Source organism: Clavelina lepadiformis, chromosome 3 (assembly GCF_947623445.1).
Source record: "Clavelina lepadiformis chromosome 3, kaClaLepa1.1, whole genome shotgun sequence".
Taxonomy (NCBI): domain Eukaryota; kingdom Metazoa; phylum Chordata; class Ascidiacea; order Aplousobranchia; family Clavelinidae; genus Clavelina; species Clavelina lepadiformis.
Genome location: NC_135242.1, coordinates 17,905,801 through 17,923,051, shown reverse-complemented (window position 1 = coordinate 17,923,051; position 17,251 = coordinate 17,905,801). Strand labels below are relative to the sequence as shown.

General features: G+C 32.5%; 2 protein-coding genes across 5 annotated transcripts; both read right to left on the bottom strand.

Annotated features, from left to right (window-relative positions):
* Positions 1-1,852: 1,852 nt before the first annotated feature.
* Positions 1,853-7,790, bottom strand: LOC143450746 (atlastin-3-like). Of its 2 annotated transcripts, none has more exons than XM_076951408.1 (16): positions 7,018-7,790; positions 6,743-6,844; positions 6,227-6,426; positions 5,966-6,100; positions 5,721-5,873; positions 5,410-5,478; positions 5,058-5,307; positions 4,769-4,953; positions 4,446-4,517; positions 4,086-4,277; positions 3,904-3,975; positions 3,445-3,576; positions 3,202-3,279; positions 2,881-3,135; positions 2,678-2,731; positions 1,853-2,528 (listed from the first exon to the last, which is right to left on the bottom strand). In XM_076951408.1, the coding sequence occupies exons 2-16, from the start codon at positions 6,825-6,827 to the stop codon at positions 2,319-2,321; spliced, it is 2,142 nt and encodes a 713-aa protein (XP_076807523.1). In that variant the 5' UTR covers positions 6,828-6,844; positions 7,018-7,790; the 3' UTR covers positions 1,853-2,318. The 2 variants fall into 2 exon arrangements, with proteins under 2 accessions (XP_076807523.1, XP_076807521.1); XM_076951406.1 differs by having other exon boundaries at positions 1,853-2,594; positions 7,018-7,789.
* Positions 7,791-10,483: 2,693 nt separating this feature from the next.
* Positions 10,484-17,050, bottom strand: LOC143450780 (atlastin-1-like). 3 transcript variants are annotated; one of them, XM_076951469.1, is made up of 18 exons: positions 16,814-17,050; positions 16,660-16,749; positions 16,377-16,579; positions 15,851-15,985; positions 14,297-14,449; positions 14,053-14,124; positions 13,672-13,912; positions 13,354-13,535; positions 13,119-13,190; positions 12,857-13,048; positions 12,541-12,609; positions 12,343-12,459; positions 12,134-12,190; positions 11,801-11,998; positions 11,659-11,727; positions 11,317-11,580; positions 11,133-11,201; positions 10,484-10,967 (listed from the first exon to the last, which is right to left on the bottom strand). In XM_076951469.1, the coding sequence occupies exons 2-18, from the start codon at positions 16,742-16,744 to the stop codon at positions 10,698-10,700; spliced, it is 2,448 nt and encodes an 815-aa protein (XP_076807584.1). In that variant the 5' UTR covers positions 16,745-16,749; positions 16,814-17,050; the 3' UTR covers positions 10,484-10,697. The 3 variants fall into 3 exon arrangements, with proteins under 3 accessions (XP_076807584.1, XP_076807585.1, XP_076807586.1); XM_076951470.1 differs by having other exon boundaries at positions 16,844-17,050; XM_076951471.1 differs by having other exon boundaries at positions 10,484-10,844; positions 16,660-17,050.
* Positions 17,051-17,251: the final 201 nt, after the last annotated feature.

Sequence of the window (17,251 nt, the reverse complement as noted above, 5' to 3'; positions counted from 1 at the left end):
CGAGACAAAACTTTTGATTGTCCTAAGCCATTTTTATTTGTGGAATTTCACGGAACGAGAAAGGTTTCGATATCTAAAGCATTGAAAAAAATTAGTTAAGTTTATTTATAAATATATGCAACCTACTTCTTAACTGAATATCGAATTTTTAATTAAATACCGAAATGATACGTTAACAAAATAGTTTAATAAAAATTGTCTAATTGAAATACTTGTTGCAAATTACTATTTTGGGCTATCTTAAGAAGACAGTCATTTAGGAAAAAAACAAAGCAATTTTATGTAAATAAGTTTCGTGTCAAAGCCTTATACATGAAGATGAATGTTATTTTTTTCTCAAAATCGCCTCAAGAAATTTCTTTAAGTGCTTGTCGAGACTTGTAGCGTTGTGCAGATTTACTTATAGGGTGTAGTTAATTGTAGTAATCACTCTTTAAACCTCACACATAAAAATGATTGTTATTTGTTATCGGAATTTCACAAAGAAAATCCTTTAAGTGTTTGTCGAGACTTGTAGCGTTGGGCAAATTTACTAATAAGGTGCAGTTATAATTTTAGTAATCACTTTTCAAGCTCGTTTGGGCAACAAAAAGTCAACATAAAATATTTATTGGCAATTGGTTACCATGTAATACTCAACGAAAAGTAAACAAGGATATATGTTTCAGCTTCAGGACGATATTTGATCTCCAAAATAATTTATGGTGTTTTTAAGTCGTGAGTGCAACATTTACAGCATGATTTTATATTCTGTTATGTAAACAGTCAAAGCAAACAAATTTTATACACATCATATGTTCCTGCCTAAATTGGATCCACACAAATAAAGCTATATGTGATTTGAATTTTGGTTTACTTGTCATAAATTTTATCCAAAGTTATGATCGAAATATCTTAAATTTTTTTGATACCTAGTTTAAATTTAACGCATAGTTAGTATTCTTTTTTGTTTTTTTGTGTATATATCAACTTTCAGGATAATATCCAGTTATTTTTGAGCTATAGGACATTGGTTTGTAGCTTAGAGGTATTGGAATAGACAATTTACCCCCACTTATGTTTTAATGCTAAATAGAGCAATAATTTTACAAACAGAAAAATATTTAAGTGGTATAATATATTTCACATGAGATTATTCATGTTATATAAAACATTGTAATACATATTCCTATGCGGAGAGAATAAAATGGAAATTTCATTAATATTATTACAGTGAAAGGTACAAAATTGTAACAAAACATGCAAAGATAAAGTACTGAAATACACGCCAAGTTACACGTTATTTATTGTTGTTTGCTTGATATTTCACCGGTGCTCTTGGTAACGGTGAGAAAAAGTTGATAAACATGTTTGAATACATTTTAGTACCAAAAGTTGAGGTATGAAAAATCTTTTTCATTTTTGAATTGTAAAAATTGTAAAACTGATCATAAATTTTTTCAATGGCAAGAATCTCCCTATTGAGAATGATGATGTTACTGAGAAATAAATGCAATGCCGACTGTATAACATTTACCTCCATAGCTTCAAAATGAACATTGTTTTCAGTGGTCGATAATAAAGCATGCATACCTTTCTCATCCTGTGCAACATAGACCAGAATGCATGATCCTATTAAATTTAACTTGATCGCAAACTGGTACAAGTGCTGTCGTATCTTAAAAATACATAGTTATCACTAAAATAAACATTTGTTTTTCAGCCCTTTTTTTTAGATAACAATTTTTGCTATCTCATTTTGCTGCACATATGTAACTGCATGGCAATATAATCTGGGACATGTGAATTTTTTAAAACGTCAAATATTATTCCTTCTCTTTTACTCGTTGTAAGAAGCCCAAACACCATGGTACAAGCCTTAGGTATATTTAATATTTTTTGATGAAATTTATATAGCACATAATTAAGTTTGAGTTAACACATAAAAGGATGACAAAGCTGAGAACGCTTGATAAAAATTCTGCACACCCAGCCAGCTTTCACATAAAATTATAATGTCAAATTTGTGTAAATCAAAAAAATATTATTAGTAAATCCTACTAACAAATGTACGATTTTAAATGGTTCAAGGTCTAATGTGAGTCAATCTAAGGCCACTTAAATGTTTTATTTATATAAACAAGCATATTACACATTTATCTTGCTCTCAGAAAAATTACGGTTTAAAATGCTTCACAAGGCAAGTGCAACAGATATAGAGTAATAATTAATTAATCAATCAATTAAATATCAAACACTATTACAACATTATTGCAATTTTTGTACATGATAAAAATTTTGAATTTTGTGCACAACGATGCATTTTCTTTTGGAAGGTATTACTTATCATCATGAATACCTGGTATTGATACGAAAAATTTAAGAAGTAGGTTAGAGTAGAGTTTGGCGCCATAAGTTGAAGCACGATACAATCCTTTCCTTTGCTGCATTTTCGCAGCAAACACTGAGTATTCTTCCTCAACGATGCTAATATCTTTGCTGAGTAGGATAGAATCTTCTAGCTTCAAGTCACTTCGCCCTTCCTTCATCTTTTTCACAAAGTTAACGTGAATATCGACAAGAAAACTGGGCTTTACATATACATTTTCAGTGCACTGCAATTTACGAAATGTAATTGAGAGGCTTAAAATACCCACCAAACCGTTCCATTTGTTACATAGCCAATTTGTATGTTTACCTTAGACATGTAACTGTTGTAGATCGTCTTTAGAACGGCACAGTGTATCATAAGCTGCATAGAAATATTTGGTTGCATTTTTGATATTACACTAAAACTGGATTACAAAATTATGTATTATGTTTTCCTGTTTGAATTTGAAATAAATAAGTTAGTGTCTTCGCAACTAAAACATTATTTTGAACAAACATGGTCGTGATTACCTCGTGGTCAGCATTGTCATTATCAGTATCAGGAATGCTGCAGTTGTCACTGTCAGGTTTTTTGTTTTTGATAATTGCAAACTCTTGGTCTATCGCAGAGGCAAGCTCTATCTCTTGTTCATCAATAGGTGTCTTCATGATTATGATGTCACTGGTTTTGATGTTTTGTTTAGATTTCTCTTTAAAGTTATCAAGAGCACGCCTTTTGTAGGTTAGATGCAGCTCTGTCAGATCATCTTCCGCGTTAATAGAGCTCTTTAAAAAGTCAGTATACAGTAGTTCAATTAAAATTTTTGTACGAAACATATTTTTTTCACAAACCTTTAAAAGCCTCATGTCGTTTTTATAAGTAGTAACACAATCTTCCGCAATATCCTTAAACATCCCCATCAAAGTTTTCTGAAAACAATGTTATAACTAGCAATAATATCGACAGCTATATAAAATATGAGCACATTTGGTATCTAATCATTAACACTATAAAATTCAACCGAATACAATGACTTGAAGTATTGTATGTTAAGATGTTGGTAGTATTATGCAAAAATGCAACTCAGAGCTCACTCTTGGGGCGGATAAATTGGTAATTTGTTTGATGAGTTTATCTTGATATTCTTTGCAAAGTTGCTCCACTTTAGGAACGTTCGCTAGCAAGTAACTGACAGCTAAAGTTTGACTCTCGCTTTTTGATGCTCCCTGCAAGTAGGAGCGAATTTGTTAGAAAGTAAAAATAAAAGCTTGAGTAATATTAATATACAGGTAATATTCATCAGTAAACCTATGTTTATGGTCTATGCAGTGTTTTTTTTAAGGTGTTTTGGGGGACCGAAACGGTCCCCCAAATTTCTCCAGCGGTTTCCCAAAATTTGGACTTGCTACTCTGGTCTTGCTAATTTGGTCTCTTAAAATTACTTAGCAGTCACCCAAACCAAACCTTAAAAAAACCCTGGGTCTATGGGAGAGTAAATTAACTACAACACTAAAGCGGTGATAAAATAAAAATAGTCTTGTGAGTTAAGTCACCTTATCGATATTTGCTTTATAAGCATTGAAAGCTTCTTGTTGAACCTTTGTGAAGTTTTTTCGTATTTTTCGCTAGAAACACAATATTATTCTGTATTAAGTATCTACAGTTAAAATTAAGGTTCCCTAGGTCTGTAAGTTCTTTAGGTACTGTATCAATTCTGCCCTGGATAAAATACAACCTGTATCATGTGACATTTTTGCCAGTAGCTAGGAAATGAGTTCTCCAATTCTTCGTCAAGTTGTTGGTTGTATAAATCAACAATAGCCTTGTCTTCAGCAGCGAGTTTCTTTTGAAATTTTCCGAGGACAACTCGTTTGGCCGCATCATGCAAAGATTTTAGCTGCTTTGTGCTGATATACGTTTTTAAATTCTGTACATTACAGTAATGCTTAGTAGTCTACGGATTATAATTTTTAATACAGTGTAATAAATAATGCTTTTATGCAATTAAAGTAAGTGCAGATACGCGTTAATTTGTGAACTGTTTAGCTAAACTGTGCATTGAGAATTAAGCTCTATATGACACAAAAAAGTATACTTTTTCCATTTGAATATGGTATTCTCTTAGCAAAGAAGCGCAGACGTTTTGAGCTTTGACTGTTATTTCAGCCTAGAAAACATGCAATTTTCATTCAACATATTACTCTATATATTTAGTCTTGACTATAATCGTACTTCACTGCTACTACATAAAAATATTAGGAGAATAAAACCATAAATCTTGTCTTGCTACGATAAATTCGATACTTAAAGTGAGCATAAAATGTTTTGTAACGAGGTATAAAAATGTAAATAAATGAAGATCATATACAAGTATACTTGAAAACAAGCTTGTATCATTGTATTTAGCTTGTGATATACCTGTATTGCAGCATGTGGCTGACTGAGAGTTTTGTCGTTGAGCACTTCACATAATTTCGAAGCAAGGTTTATGAAATCTTTTCCTTTTATTTCCTCTCCATTGAATGTTTTTATGACACCGGATTTTGGATGAAAAAGATGTGAGACTAGTTCTGCAATGACTTGACGAAAACTTGGAGGCATATCTGATAACGTAAAATATCAAAAGCGGTTTAACAAGGTAATGCTTATGGCAAAGAACAAACAATGCCCTTTCCTGATATTATCTTACAACAACTTAGCTCAGCACCTTTAACTTGAACTGAAGTTTCGTCAACATCTTCACTATTACCAGCCACACAATCTCCTGGATAGGGCAGCAAGCAGCAATCGATATTTTGAAAGGCACTCTGTATTCCTTTTCGTACGACAATCACATCTTTTTTGTCTCCAGGTTTTACGGCTAAAATATTTTCCGTGACGTATTTTTTCCCTCCTTTTATTCCAAAGCTAAACTTTGGATTATTTGCTTGCCAATCTCTCACAACAAACAAAAGTTTCTACAAACATAAGGCAAACTGTAGTTTGCAGAACTTTTATTTAAGATAATTTGCAAAAGTACAACAACAAGAAAAGTTTATTTCTGATGAATTCTTATGTACCTGAAAAGGAGCAACGTCCAGTTTACGTCCGGAAAGCTTGCTTTTCTCCGCTGCATATAATGAAAAAACCTAAACATGAATAAAATATCATCTAAACAATCGGAATACACTGAAATATTGAAACGTCATGATAAATCTTAAATAAAGCAAACCATTTCTTGAATTTTAAGTGTTTTATTGTTCAAATTTAAATCAATATTTACAATGTAAAAATGAGTTCCATTAAAAGACTGTTGCGCAGAAATATAAGATATCTTGATTAACTTTGCAACAAAAACGAAAAGGACGAGTAACATAAACAAATAACATACGCTAAGAGGTTGAAGGTGGTTCTCGTTAATGTGGTGGTGTATGTTGTAAATCTGCACAGAACTCAGTAAGGTGCTGAAAGCAAATATGTCGTTGGAGACTCGTTTCCCATCGCGATCAAATGCACCTTGCGTGTCCATCAGTAAAACCGTAATCTATAAAAATTAATTGTTCGGAAAGGGGTTATTCTTAAATTATCAACACATAAGGAATTGTTTCCACATAATGTAATTTTATTTTACTATACCTTTGTCCCTCCGGCACTCGTAATAAAATACGGTTTGTTCCAAAGGTACACTCCCAAAGTTGTTCTTTCAACCCCAGCTTTCCACTCGAATTTTTGCGGTATAACCTTTTCTTCATCACTTAACCAGTCTTTTGACTATATATGGATATCACAATGTTTACTTGGAAATTGCTGCGTGATGCTATTTACTGCAAGTAATTGTCTCGTAGAGGACTTTACACAGATTTTTGAACAATATTAGCGCTATGCATTATAACCTACCATCCCTGATTCCAAATACATCAGAAAAAGATTAAGCAGAAACGATTTTCCTTCCCTCATGGCACCTGCTACAGAAATGATCATCACCGGGTTATCAATCACATCCGGATGACAGAAGACATGGAACAAAGCTTCCTCATTTAGTTCGAATCCATCGGAGACCGGCTTTAGTATTTGCCAGCAAGCATGCTTTTTGTTTACTACAATATTATTAATTCACATATAATTACTTTGTAAATTAGAAGCTTTGCTTACAAATTCCAAACGAGAATAAAACTTAGTGTCGTTGTCATTTTTTTCACACCATTATTGAAAATAAAATGCAACTAAGACAGTAGCTATGTAGGCTATAACCTCTTATCCTTATGGCACATGTATAAAAAGCCTGCAATTGAACTTCAATAAACAGCAATAAATCGAAAAAGTAAACTTGTTATTTTATAGATCAGAGCTACTCAACAACTCTTGTTGCTCTTTAAATTATGAGCAGTGGGTGAATAGCGTAAATGTATTTACTTGGATTGCCTGCTAACGGTATTTGCTGCAATAGTTCTCCGCCCAAGTTTGGTAGATAGTCGGTTGCTTTGTTGCTGGCTTCCATAGTTTCAAATTAAATCTCTATCAACCAAAAGTTAAAATTAAATTATTTGGCATGTACATGTAACTATATGTCGCAAACTTTCATGTATCTTTTATACAGCAAAAAATGATCCTAACTTATAATTTAAGCTACTGCCTTGTGCAACAAACCATCTTGCTCTCATGTGCTCAAGATTCAATGATTAATTTACCTGATCCACAATTGTCTGTTAAAAGAGCTCTGCAATCATGGTATATCTAATTAACCAGAAAGGCAATATTTAAAATGTTTAAACCTTATCAATTTTAAGGTATAATTATATCGTATGACATGATATCTTAATTAAATGACCTACTACAAACTTAATTTCAAATTTTGCGCTGAGTCATAGTTTATATACTAAATATTGTATCAGTACTATTCGTCTGTCCTATTTGTTTGTTTTTACAGCATATTCATTACCATACTCTTACCTAGAAATATAAAAAGAATATAGTTGTAGCTGCAAAATGTTTTACCAATAATTCAGCAGAGAGTTTAACTCAAAATGTCGCAAACAATAACTTGTCCTGATGATAAATATAATCACCAAATGCAAAGGTACCATTCTCGGTCTAGCATATGTAAGGATATCAGTAACTAATATTGACGTAATAAGCATATTTGCTACTACGTCACACACTATTGATTTCTTGAGTTTTATTGCTTGGTGTATGTTTCAGTAGCCTACTTAACTGCATGTTAAGATTATCACTTTTTGACACTTTCATCGCATTATTATCCTTCGACTCTTTACACTTGTACAAGTATAGTCCTACCTATAAGGGATATACCTATAATGAATTGTATCTTCATTTATTGGTTACTAGTTTGTGTATCACCCAATTGTGATTGTGGTTTCTATCATAGGAGGTTAAAATATGCTTTTTAATCTACGACTCGAGTTGCATTTTGTGTGAAACGTACACTTTATCATTTACGTCTTTTCTCCCAGAGGTTTAGTAGAGTAAATATCCCACGACTTAAAATAAACTGCTTAAAAAAGTTTTGCAAACTCTTGCAATGCTTTCAACTTCAAATTATATTCCTGTTGCGTACTGTGCATGTCAGTAAATTTAAGCAGATCCTTATATTTTTAGTTTGCTGTAGTAAGCCTTTTAAACGTACTGTACGTTAATAATTTCCAGTATCAGGCATCACAAAGCACTTAAATACCTTCAAACTTTTCTTGCCTTCAGCAAACAAAGGTTTTTATTAAGTATGCTGAGATAGCGTTTGCTGCCATGTGTGTTTACAAAAAGTAAAGTATAACAAACTTTATTACGTTAAGAAGTTTTGATCATAAATTGAGGAATATATGTGCTTCTTGACTTTGTTAGCCTAGAGTTTATTTGTTTCGGCAAATCACCCTTGCCAAATCTGTTTACAAGCCATAACGCATTCAATCGTTAAAAAGTTTTCCTGATTTTGTGACAGAAGTTATAAAACCGCAATTGTTTCTTGCACAAATTTGATGAAAGCAAATAAAGCAAACTGCAACGAAGGCAGCGGTTAATTGAACGATACAAGCAAAATGATGCAACATGCAATTTTCGACCCTCCGAATCCCGAACTGTGATCTCGAGCTAACTGTAAGATACTTACCTACTACAACAGGGGTGACGAACCTATTTGCTGTCGCGGACCACATTGTCAGTTGCAGATGAGTTAGCGGGCCACACAACTTTTTTTCAATTTTGCATAATAATTTAATTAACATTCAAGCGCAACCGCTTGATTCGGCAGGTTTATAGCTGCTCCCGCGGCCGCAAAAAATACATCGGTTGAGTGCGGCAATCTACTGAAGACATACTGCTGCGACTCAATCGTGCTATCAGCTTTTGATATCGCATTGCGTGAAAATTAGAAACAGGTCAAGGAAAATTCAAGACTGCCGGAATGCTTCGTCATGCAAGAGCGACTGTCAAACCGATTTGCGGCTGCATGTTCGTCACCTCTGTACTAAAACAACATTCAAACGTTATTATAGATAGAAAAGGTCCATTGAAGCGAAGGTATAGATATATTAAAGCCATAAAAAATGCATATGATAATGTTTCAGAAATTATCACTATGCCAGTGCAGTGTACTTTACATGGAACAAACTGCAAACTGGCCAATTTCGAAGTTACATCATAAAAACTGGCTCAACAACATAACACAACCGTTTGATAGATGTAACTGATGTTTATCTATATAATAGCATATTAGTTTTTTGGCTATAATATGCTATTAATGTACAGTTTATATAATGTAAATATGCCATTATTTCAAATGCAGTTGCTGCAGTTAAACAATTAATCTCGCGTACATATTTGTCTAGTCTAAAGTTGTTTAACCCTAATGATCATAATCAGCCTTCCTGATACATATTGTTCTGAGAGCGCATTTTTTAACTTTGTAAGAACTGTGGTTTAGTTTTATACTTATTTTACTAATTGTATCAGAATTTTGTAAATTTTGAGTTTTGTTTGTTATTTTGAACTCAGGCATTTCGTGTATTTTGTTTCTGAACAAAGTTTCAAACGTTATAGGTCAGCTCACGTGTCTTGAATGTTATATACAAGAAAATAAGGGCAGGCAATGCAAATTAGTGAGACTTAATTTAATCAATTTGTTAGTTGAAAATTGAGAATCTATATGATTTAACAATTTTAGAAGTAACCGATTTAAAAATCTATTAACTGTTAAAACACTGAAACCAGTTAATTCGCAAAAGGGACGATATTTCCTGTTACCAATTATCTCAAATAATTAACTTATTTGAGATAAATTAAACTTATTTGAGATTTTATAAATGTATTTCAATTTTTATAAACTTTATTTGGTTTAATATAAATTAATTGGAATTTGCTTTAGTTTGTCTCAATTTTTTTACATTTTTTCAACTTTAGGTGATCTTCATAACTGTTTTGATTAAGGTAAGTTTAAATAATTTTTTTGAATTTTGAGGAATTTTTAAAAAATTATCTGTTTATTTTTATTTATCATTTTAACATCTGTATAAATTTATTTTAATTTATATAAATTTACTACAGCTTGTTAGTTAATAGAAACCTGAAGCTATCAAAGAATAACGTTACTGCATTGGAAAAACTATAGTAAAATTTGATGATAATTTTAATACCAATTTTGGATATAAAATATAGTTTTAGTATACCGATAAAATATTTATATGTTGTTTTATGTTAGTGATATATGTGGAAACCATTATCACAGGTTTACGATTAGTTTTATTATTTGTTATGGCGAGGGTGTAAAAATCGGCTAGTTTAATAAAGCAAGACTGGATTGAATTCACTTTATAATCTTGAATTTGACGCACAGTAGCAGCCGCAAGCTGTATTAGCGGCCAGGTCGATATGCTTGTTTTGCCCTGAGAAAGTCCGAATTTAACAATTTTTGTTGAATTAATTAATTAAAATTTGTGCTATCTATCGTATCACCTCTCCTAGTTGATATCGTCTTATTCTATCTTTATTTGGTATCACGCCATGTGTACATTCCTCGAAATTGATGAATCGGAATGGTATATTGCTGATTAAGCTATTTCTGCAACATATGCTCAGAAGTGTCTAATCTGGTCTATGTGTACTAAGTTTTTTCCCAATGTTTACTTTGAAACCAATTAATAGGAAGCATTTCCTTTTATTCATGTAGTAATTATAGTTTTATATATAGCTACATTGCGCAGCCCTTGAATGTGAAGTCGCATCAAACCAATTAACCGTTTCAACAGTAATATACATCATGTTGAAAAATATGCTATATACACATTTATCAATACGTAGTAATACAATACAATATTAATGTAATCATTGCCTTGACATCATTTTGCTGTAATTGCGTAGCTTACAGTTCTGTTGACTCAATGATTGGTAGCCGTATTTTAGAAAGCAAAACACGGGCATAGGCCAGCACAAAATAGCTGGATTCACGATAAACTCCTTTTCTCGGTTTAACTTTCGCAGCAAAGCTTCGATATTCTTCCTCCATTTTCTGAAACAAGGCATCGGTTGTAATACCAGTTTTTTTAGGAACGTGGTGCTGCTTCAACTTTTTGATGAAGTTGGTGTGAATAGAATTCAGAGTTTTGGGAGTAGCATAAAGATTTTCTGTTGACTAAATTAAAAAAAACTCAATTTGATTAATGATGTATACACAAGGGCATACAGTTATATACAGTTTTATCGCTTTTATTTTTACTTTCCTGACATCGTTTCATACATGCCAGTTAGTCTATATGTAAAAGTTTGGTTTTTAATAATTGTACAAAAATCACATTACCTTCCACATATACTTCGAATATTTCTGCAAAATTGTTTGGTAGTACATCTGAGTAACGAAATCATATTCCTGCTTAAAATATCAAAGCCATAGAAAATTAAAACTCTAAGCCTGCGATCAACTCAAGTTTTGGCCACATTTTATAGCAAGGTTTCTATAAATAGAAATCAAAATAAAAACTTGCATCAGCCTCAAAAACTGTTTCCGTTGAATTCTTCACTTTGTTTTTGTGCATTTCGCCTTCCCTATTTTTCTCCATTCTTTTGGCCTCAGCTAGAGATTCATATACAGATCTAATGAGTGAACCCAGAGTTACATTGTATTCTTTCGCAATGTTTTCATCGGGAGAAATAAATTCCGTTGTTTTTTCCTTGAACTTTGCAAGAACGACATCCTCATACTCTTTGTGAAATCGGGTTAAAATAGACACATCATCGATTTCTTTTTCCTAAATGCATTAGTACAAATGTTGGACATGTGCTCGAACTCTTTCTTTATTAATGTTGTTTTAGTTTTGAAATTTTACCTTTGCTTTCATGTGTTCTTTATAGACCGAAAGAGAATTTTTTCGGGCTTCTTCAAGCTTAGGTGTAACCTGAAACAAGAACTGCCTATCAGAAATCAAAAATCTTATTATGAGGAGAGGAAAAACTATACAATTAAAAAACCTTGTCTTGGACGTTTATTTTTTTCTGTATTCTTTCATACTCTTCTTTAACGTTTTGTAGCAGGTCACGTTCCAGATTTTCTAATTGCTCTGGTTGTGGTACATTTTCTTCTTGTTTGACAGCAATACTCAATCGATTAATCGCCAACTTTTTCTCCTTTTCATGTAGCTCATAGATTTTTTCTTTTCCGTCTTTGATCTGAAAAAAAAATGTCTTGAGTTATTACTCTAAAGTCGCTCGCATATGTTACAATGGAAATTGTCTATTTAGCGTTTTAACAATATTGTAGACTGTAGAGTGTAGACTATAACGTAAAACCTGATAAATCGTTACCTGGGCTTCCATATTATCCCGGTAACTTTGCAGCCATGTCGGAAATAATCCATAGAGCTTAAAAAACATCCAAGATATTACATGTTATTTTAATATGTTTTCTGCAGTTGTCGAAGAATAAAGAAGGAGATTGTCGATGCAAAAATATAGTAAATAAACCATTAGCTTTTAATTTAAAAACTTGAAATTCGTATAAACTCTGAAATTACCTTAATAAGCGACTCCAGACTCTTTTTTAACTCTTCTTTCAAAGGATTAGTATTACAGATTTGGTTTTCGTAATTTTCCATCGCGGCATGATAAGCTGTTTCTTGATGGACCCCATTCTGTTTAGGAAATCATTACGCGTAAATTTTTGTCAGGCTAACAGATATGTGTGACAATTTTTGGGAAAATACAACTTATACTTGTCTCTTTTTCCTGTAGAAGTTAAAAGATGCCAACAATGATCTTCTTCCTTCTCTGTCGAATCTATTCTGAAACAAAACTTCCTAAATAACTTAACTATTACTTGCAGTATTTTAAATAATAACTATTATAGACTTTGCTCGTTCAACGTCTCTTTGCTAAAAGCCTGTATAGATGTAAGAATAAAAGTTCAACTAGTTTAATTTTTTTGAACAAACATGAATTAAATTTACAGTTACAATCCACCGCAACCACCAAATTATCGACAAAATTATGGTTGATATCTGCTATCTTGCACCTTCATAACTTTTTTACCTCTTCAAATGTTCGACCTTGTTCATGGATGGAGTATCCATTGTCAATTTCATTGGTTAGATTTCGTAGAAATTCGTCTTTGATAGAATCATATTCAGTAGAAAATTCAGATTTAAATCGACCGAGTAAATTAGATTTTAGTTTATCATGGAGCTCGCGAAATGGAGTCTTTCGCATAAAATCTCGTCTTTGCTGAATGAAAGAGTTTCCTTGTGAATGGGCTGTGTAAAATAAACAGATAATACATAGGTCTAATATATACCTCTTCCATTTCCCTGTTGTACTCTTGCACCAACTCATTAATTTTGTTTTGAGCCATTGCCTTTGTATACGCCTAAAAATAATCCAGCAATGCTTAAAATTAACATGCAAGATTCTTTCTTTTAGTAGATTTATATAATATGGCTAATATGATATTTTGTATACACAGAACGCATCAGTGATAATTGTCTCAAATAACAAACTGTAAATAGAATAAACGTAACACTTAACACAACCTCAATGACAGCAAGTGGTTCAAGGAACTGTTCTCTTTCTAGTAGTTCGTGTAATTTAGCAACATAGTTGGGAAAATCTCTTCCTATAAGTTCTTTACCGGATATACTCCTTACACTGTTCATTTCGTCAATAAGATAGGTTGCCAGTTCTTTGACGGCAGTCAAGAATTTTGGTCTCACATCTGTAACAAACAAAATTTTAACCAGATATGTATTGTTTTGTAAAACAACGTTTGCACACAAAATTAATATCGTTTAAATGCCGGGTTCTCAAAAGTACTTTTGAGAATTTTCAAAGCAGAAATTGTAAGCGCACACCTTTAACCTTTATCGCACTTCCAGCATTATTTACATGGCCAGCAACCACTTTTCCTGGAGAAGGAAGAACTGAGCATTCAATTTTCTGGAACGCTTTTCTGATTCTTTCTCTAGTAGCAACAATGTCGCTCTTGTCAGTGTTGTCGGTTTTAAACACAGTGCAATCGATATAATCCTGACCGGCTTTCAACCCATATCCTTGTTTACTTGTTTGCCAATCACGTACAGTGAAAAGTATTTTCTATAAAAAGATGTCCGAGCTGTAATAAAATACGAAGTTTTCGAAACAAACAAATAAGTAGAAAGCAGAAATTATAAGTGATAACAGCTACTGCAAAGGTTTGCGAAGTTCTTAAGATTAAACCGCAGCAGAAAAGATACCTGAAATGGAGCGGAATTCTCTTCCCTTCCGGGCATGCTGTTATAAACTTCCGCTGCATAATCGGCAAAGAGCTAGAAAGAAATGCGCAGAAAACAATGACATTTAAAGCAAATATTGATAATGATATTGACAGTAATGACAACGATATTGATATTGGCAATAATTAAACTATCGGCACTTTCACATAACAAGCGTCTTTTAAATAACCCAAACATTGTGTTTCAATATTGGTGATAGGCTTACACTTAATGGTTGCAGGTTATTTTCGTGTATTTGTCGCTTCATGTTATACAACTGAGTTGAGCTCAGAAAAGTGCTGAATGCAAAAATGCTTGACGCGTTTTGCGCACCAGCTCGATCAAAGGCTCCTTGTGTATCCATAAACAGCACAGCAACCTGTAAAACAAGCAAAGCTTATTGTATTTATACTAAAATTTTGTTTGCTCCTTTTTTGGAGGCCCATAGCAGTAATTAAATTATTTAAGGATTCCTTTGATGAAATCTGTTAGTGTAGAACCATTCAATTTTTTATCGTTTTGAGGTTATTATAAATATTGTAACTATATAATTTGCAGGTTAATTTCAATATCAAATGAAGTTGATTTCCAAACTTTCTTTTTCTGTGAATGTTATTAATAGTATAACTCGCCAATCATGTCACGTTTCTTATTGTATGATCACATAGTAGAATTGGATTAGCTTGGATTTTGTTTATCGTATTTTAACTACTTTGCCGCTATATATCTAATTCTAAGACAAAACTATAGTCGAAAAATTACTACTCGTGAACGAGGACAAGATTTCATTGAATCATGAAAAATTGCTTTCAAATCCATAGTCACCGACGTGTTTATATTGTGATGCGAAACATTTATGATATGCCACCTTGCGTGTACGGACTATATCGAAAAAGCTGTAGGCTGTATGCGCCTAAATACAAAATCATTGCATGCTGTTTGCAAACACTTATAAAATCTTTAACTTTAATAATTTGACATGAAAAAAGTTTAAGTCTAAAAGGCCTACATAACATGTACGCAAAACCATAACATTACAGCTGGCTGAGGGCACTGAGAAGAAAGCAAAGCAAGTGCAAGGAAAGGAAGTGTAAGGAAGTGCAAAAGAAAGTGCAAAGGAAAGTGACACAAAAAAAAGATGAAGAATAATATTCATAAAACCAATGAGTATCGAAATTTTATACTTTGATCCGTATTTTATTATTTATTCATTATCATAGTCTTTGATGGTAGCAGAAGTTTCCGAAAGTTTGTCGCTAACTGGTGCGTGACGAAAATATTTCTTCCACCTACACACACGGTTGCATTATGAGTAATATAAAATAAGACAAATACCGAGAAGCAAAAGCTAGTCTTGCAAAGTTGTCGATTTAACGATTCGTGATCGTCTTTAACAAAACTGAGAAACTTTTGACGCTTTCAACGTCCGTTAAAAGATAAAATATCTTTTTAAAAACAGTGACTAAACTTAAGCTTATAACAAAACATGTTTATACGCAATAATAATAACTATAAATACGGGTTAAAGTCAAGGTGGTGGATCTCAGGATCAATCAACCCCTGATAAAACAGCGTCAGCTGTTTATATATTGCAAGCCATAAATTATCTTTCCTGTGACAACAATGAAACTACATTTTGCAAAGATTATTAGTATTTTAGAAAGATTTAAAGCGAATTTCGAATGCCACGCCTTGCGATTGCTGTAAACGCAACTGCGTGTTTGTTTAAATGTTAAAACCTTATATAAAGTTATTTTATTAGCTATAGATATCAGCTTACCTTTGATTTGTCTTTTCTCGTCAGTAAGTACGGTTTAGACCAAATATGAACCCCAAGCGTTTGTCGTTCATGGCCACTTTTGAATTTAAAATGTTGTTTGATTTCTTTGTTTTTATCTGATAACCAATCAGCAGACTATAGTGCATAAAAGGTGAAGCAAGGTTAAAAGTTTTAGAAACGACACTTATAGTTATATAAAAACAAAACTGAAGAATAAAATATTAATTTAGATTACTTAAATGTTACTCGTGGCTTAAAATTTTAAACCACTCGACAGAAAAGCTTACAGCATGTATTATAGCATACTTGAGATACAAAAGAGTGCAGCAAAAATTTTGCGATTTGAAAGCATCACATATATACATTACAAAAGAATGATACTAGCGTATCACTTAATGCTAACAAAACCCTATAGGCTACTATACGCATCTGCAATCATGTCTATTAGGAGTTTTATATTGAACCATATATATTAAAGTTGTTTAGAGCGGTTGCTTTACTAACAAAACTGCATACGTCACAATACCATGTCGGATTCCATATACATCAGTAGAAGACTCAAAAGAAAAGACTTTCCCTCCCGCATCGCGCCGGCTATTGAAATGATTATTACAGGGACGTCAATTACGTTCGGATGATTGAATATTTTGTATAAGCCTTCTTCAATTAACTCAAAACCATTTGTATTTTCCCTGGGTTTCAGAATCTGAACTGAAACTGGTGGACCATCTGACAGAAAAAAAAATAAAAATAAAATTATAAAACATACAGTAGGCCTATATAGAAGATAAACGTAAATGTATCCTTACCTTCTATTGCGCTTATATCCTCCGTAATGGAAATAGTAGAAATATCAAATTCATCTTTTCCGCTAGATAAAGACTTGTTGGTCATACTTTCTACAAACAAAACCTAACTTTCAAAGTGTAATGTCGCTTTAACACATTCATATACATATCTTACAATTAGTGTGCCTCGAATATACTCAATTACCCTTTGACAGCAATATTAATCTTTTTTGGTCGAATTTTGGATACCTTATACCTTATACCAACAACTTATGTGTATGAAATATATTAGGTCATTAAATAATAACTAAACTGTTTAAATTAGTCCTGTTAATTTTTAATCATATATATATATATCCATTTAATAATTGAATTTCGCTCAAGCTAATTTTTGGATAAAAGCTATATAACCGGCTATCACAACATGGCCTAAGGAAAATTAAATTACGTTTTACAAAAGCACAGACTGGTACGATTTGTTAGTTCTGATAAGATAGTTTGGCAACTGGAAAAACGGTCACGATTTGTTTGAATGAGATAATCAAGGTATGCTACTTAGGGGTTATACATGCCAAGAAAACTGTTTATTCTGTTATCATGATTTGATAATTAA

Excerpts from the sequence above, each read along its gene's own strand:
- LOC143450746 (XM_076951406.1), bottom strand. The coding sequence starts at position 6,827 with ATGGAAGCCAGCAACAAAGCAACCGACTATCTACCAAACTTGGGCGGA. Across the intron at positions 6,101-6,226 it reads TGTATTTGGAATCAGGGATG|TCAAAAGACTGGTTAAGTGA; the intron begins GTAGGTTATAAT and ends ATCCATATATAG. Across the intron at positions 4,278-4,445 it reads ACCATATTCAAATGGAAAAA|AATTTAAAAACGTATATCAG; the intron begins GTATACTTTTTT and ends TGTAATGTACAG.
- LOC143450780 (XM_076951469.1), bottom strand. The coding sequence starts at position 16,744 with ATGACCAACAAGTCTTTATCTAGCGGAAAAGATGAATTTGATATTTCT. Across the intron at positions 14,125-14,296 it reads ATAACCTGCAACCATTAAGT|CTCTTTGCCGATTATGCAGC; the intron begins GTAAGCCTATCA and ends ATTTCTTTCTAG. Across the intron at positions 11,581-11,658 it reads AAGAACACATGAAAGCAAAG|GAAAAAGAAATCGATGATGT; the intron begins GTAAAATTTCAA and ends TAATGCATTTAG.